At 43.5% G+C, this 4,441-nt stretch overlaps 1 protein-coding gene across 1 annotated transcript; it reads right to left on the reverse strand.

Moving 5' to 3' along the window:
- Positions 1–940: 940 nt before the first annotated feature.
- On the reverse strand, positions 941–2,968 carry FGFBP3 (fibroblast growth factor binding protein 3). Its single transcript, XM_028511307.2, has 2 exons — positions 2,882–2,968; positions 941–2,585 (listed from the first exon to the last, which is right to left on the reverse strand). Exon 2 carries the CDS (start codon positions 2,509–2,511, stop codon positions 1,735–1,737), a length of 777 nt encoding a protein of 258 aa, XP_028367108.1. The 5' UTR covers positions 2,512–2,585; positions 2,882–2,968; the 3' UTR covers positions 941–1,734.
- Positions 2,969–4,441: the final 1,473 nt, after the last annotated feature.

Here is a 4,441-nt window from a genome sequence, read left to right on the forward strand (position 1 = left end):
CTTCCTTCCTTTGGCCAATGAATTTTATCTAATGGTCAGTTACTCAAATGAGACCTCATACTCCTGGCCTGAAATTGTGTGAGATCTGAATGTTTTTTGCTCATTGTATGAATGCAAGAATGTACAGAATTGGTAAAAGATAGTTTGTTTACACTTCGTAGAGGCTGCTCAAAGAGGAGAAAGTTCAAGAAATATTAGGTATCTGTAAGATTGTTGCATTGGCCATGATTTTAAAGGAGAGGAAGTGAGAGGAACAGAAGGTCAGCAAAATATAAAAACCCTATACTGGGCAGTGACTTAAATGTCTCAGGGGTTCAGGCCTGTAATACGAAGGAAGTCAATTGATAAGATGTGCAGGAGCCACAGATGACACAAGAAAATATGCCTAATCTAAGGGGCAGCCAATATTCAGTGTTAGCCAATTGTTGCCACGTGGGTCCAGTGTCATGAGATCTGATTTTTCAAGACAATTCAGAAACCTGGATTCTTCTATGAAATTACCTAATTGTTTAATGCTGACAACAAATCCAACTTGGGAGGGAGGGAGAAAGAGAAGAAAAATGAAAGGGAGCCAACCACACGCAGGCCAAAGAGAACACTGATAGGGCCCAGGGTTTGCCAGTTTTGGCTCCTGACTTATGCAGACTTCTCTCTCATCCTCGCAGACAAGTCAAGAGGTAAGTTTAGTAACTTACTTCAAAGTGCACTCAGAACTTGATCAAATGCATTCAGAATTTTCATCTCGCTGACAGTTCTTTAAATCTATCCATACAGTTTATTGAGCATTGAACATGGGCAAAGTCTCTCATTACATCTTATTTAAAATGAAATATGTTAAACAGTTAATTATATGAAACAGAAATACAACTTCCATAATGGTCCAAATGACTCTGAGATACATACTTACAATTGAAGCTGTGTTTTTTTGTTGTTGTTGTTGTTTTTTAATGATCAACTATGAAACGTAGTTTTTAAACCTACTGGAGTACTCAACTTCCTTCTGCCATTCACTTCTGAATTGAGGTTAATGGAAAAGTTTGTGAATATAAGGCATCACTCTCTACAAGTAGCAATTCTAGAAGAATTCAAGGGCAATCATCCTGAAATCTTTCATCATTAGAGTTGATTTTGACCAGTGAGTGGCTTCTATCACTGTAGAGGTCATCTATGACACCTAGCAGCACTAAAGTTAATACTAATTTAGAAAGAAAACAAAAAAAAGGTGGTAATCCTGTTGGCTGATGAGGTGAGAGGACCCTAGTTCAACTTGGCCCAGGCCAAGTATCAATTGTATCAATTGTTTGATTATATTTTAATCAAACAATGTAAATATGCTAAACAATACAGATTGTATCCACTTCCCACAAGAGATTCATATCACTTTAGTAACTTTCTCCCATTATTTTTTTTCAATCTGTCTCTGTACCCACCTCTCTCCCCAGTGTACAGTTTTTACACATTTAAGGTATGCCTACTTCTGTTTTCACTACTTCTTCTGGCCTTAATCAGGATCGATACTCTTCAAAATTTTTAACTTCTCTGCCGTCTCAGAGATTCCCCATATCCCTAACACTCTCACCTCAAGCCCCACTCCCTCCCCACCTCCATTCTAGAACTTGGCACTCCTCCTTACTCTCTGCTCTGCACCTCACCGCCTAAGGTGCCTTTCGCTTCCTTTCCCTTAGCTGAGCACCACTTCCCCGACCCCCCACGTCCCTCCCCAGGTCGGCAACCTCAGCCGTTCCAGAAACTGACAAAGAAGTTGCAAAGGGAGTGCCACTTCTCCGCGCAGTACGTCTCCGTGAGCTTCGCGTTCTCATCCAGCCCGTCGGGATCCGGCCTTGTGCCCAGGAGTCGCTCCTCGTCAGAGTCCGAGGCCGCTTTCCTCTTGCCCCCTTTAGTCTTCTTCTCAGAGGGCTTCCGTTTGGAGCGTGTGCTCGGAGGATGCGGGACCCTCGCGGCGGGGCCGATCGCTGGCTCTCGGGGCCGTCCCCGGCTCCTGGCTCGGGGCTTGGGATCCCGAGGGAAGCCCGCCGCAGTGGGGCCGGCGGGCGGGGACCCGCTGGGCACCAGGCGAAGCTCGGCGCCGCGGCCCTTCTTGCCCGAGCACAGGCGGGCTTTGAGCGGCGCGGGGTCCTGGCACGGCCGCCGCTTCTTGCGCAGCCCGCCCAGCACCTGCTTCCAGTAGTGAGAGCCGCGGGCGGCGTAGGCGGCGCAGCGCCCGGGCTCCCCGCGGTAGGCGCACTGGTGGCGCTCCCCGTCCGGGCCCTGGCAGCGCAGCGACAGCTCGCTGCCCGCCGCCGGCCCTGGGGCGGACAGCAGGAGCTGCCAGCTGCATGCTTGGTGCTCCGGGCTGATGAAGCGGCCCGAAGAGCCGCCCACGAGACCCAGGGCTGACTCTGCCGCACCTCCTGCCGCCCCCTCGTTCCTCCCAGAGGCCGCGACGAGGCAGCCACCCAGCAGCAACAGCTGCAGCAGCTGGAGCGACGCTCGCAGCCTCAGAGGACTCATGGTTCAGGTTGGCTCTTCTGGTACCCCTGGGTGTTTCAGTGGTGGCAGGGCCGGGACAGCAGCATCCCTCAGACCTGGGGACAGAGGCAGAGACTGCTACTGACCCAACCCTTGGCCCCAGCACACGAACCTGAGAATCCTCCTCCCCAGACTTTCTGGGCGCTGGTTTCCAGTGGACAACAGCAGCAACGCCACTGAAAAGTTCTCCTGGGAGAAAATCGCTTACTGTCTAAATCATCGTGTTTTTAAATCCCGTGGAAAGACAAAGGCAGAGCAATGACTGATAATTACCACCTCCACACCCCCTCCCTTCTCCACCCTCCAATAAACTATCCCCCAGATAATTTCAGATTATTTCTCAGAAGCTTACCCAGTTCTATCAGAGGTGGCAGGCCTTATTAGGGTAAAGGGAGGGACTGCAGGAGATTAGTCTGTTTTAGCCTATTCCCAGTGAATGGACGCATTATCAGTGGGACAGAAGGGGCCTCCCCCACTATGCCCCTCCCAGAATTCTTTCACACAGGGAGGTTTCCCACCGCCACCACACACACACACACACACACAGAAGTATGATAGAAGTGGCATGAAATATATCTCTTGTATTTAGCTTACAATGTTTAAAATAATCACGCAAATTTTAACAAGTAATTATTTTCTTTCCTTTAACATATTTAATCATCTAAACATAAAAGTTAAATAGAGAGATCTAAGTTTTAACAGTTAAACAAAATAAAATTGAACAAAACAATATTCTAAACGAGGCATTATTTGCATTCTTTTTTATATCATTCTGAGGTCTATATTTTCACTCATTTCCAATAGATTTTCTTATCCCAATAACTTAATCTGAATAACTGTTACTTCTAATATACCATTGTGTCCAGCAGTTCACTCAGGGATGAACATTTAGGCTTTTGATTATTTTTAGGTACTGTAAATCAATTATAAACTTCTTACAAAAATAGAAGTTTTTTAAAAAAATAATTTGAGTTATAGTTGCAGATAATATTACTAATTCAAATGCTATAATCTTTAAGAATCGACATGTTCTTGAATCTTGAAATTTGTATATTTAAGTAAAGCTAAGATACACTACATCAAAATAGTCCATCATCTTTTAAAAATGTTCTCAGTAATAAATATGATATTTTTAAATTTCAAGAGTTTATACTTCTTACTATAATTGTTTTATACCTGTGACTATTTTCCTAAAATATTTCCCCAAGATGTCAAGAAATCATAATGTCTTTCTGCAGACAGCATTTTCTATTGCTGAACTCCCATTGAAAGTGTTTTTGAACAGTTATAATTTGATTACTACTATAAAAAAACAAAATATTTTAAATTAGAAAAATGTAGTTATGTATTAGCATTTATTAAATATGTAGTGGTGTATATTGACCTAAGAAAGGAAGTTTTTCCCATTCTGGTGAAATCAGAGAAATGAAATGACTTACCAAAGGCCACAAGTCATTCGGTGATAAAGCAACAACCCATCTTACTATCATATTTTTTTTGTTTTTTATTTTATATTTTATGGATTATGCTATTACACTTGTCCCAATTTTTCTCCCTTCTCCCCCTTTCACCCAGCAAACTCCACTCCCTCAGGCAATCCCCACACCATTGTTCATGTCCACAGGTCATGTGTATAAGTTCTTTGGCTACTCCTTTTCCTATACTGTACTTTACATCCTCATGGCTATTTTGTACCTACCTATTTGTACTTCTGAATCCCCTCACCTCTTCACCCATTCCCAAACACCCTCTTCCCATCTGGCATCCATTAAAACAATCTCCATATACATGATTCTGTCTGTCCTTCTTGTTTGCTTGGTTTGTTTTTTAGATTCAATTGTTTGATAAATATGTATTTATTGCCATTTTATTGTTCATAGTTTTGACTTTCTTTTTTGATCTTTTGATAGTT

The sequence above is a fragment of the Phyllostomus discolor genome, chromosome 5 (genome assembly GCF_004126475.2).
Source record: "Phyllostomus discolor isolate MPI-MPIP mPhyDis1 chromosome 5, mPhyDis1.pri.v3, whole genome shotgun sequence".
NCBI lineage: Eukaryota > Metazoa > Chordata > Mammalia > Chiroptera > Phyllostomidae > Phyllostomus > Phyllostomus discolor.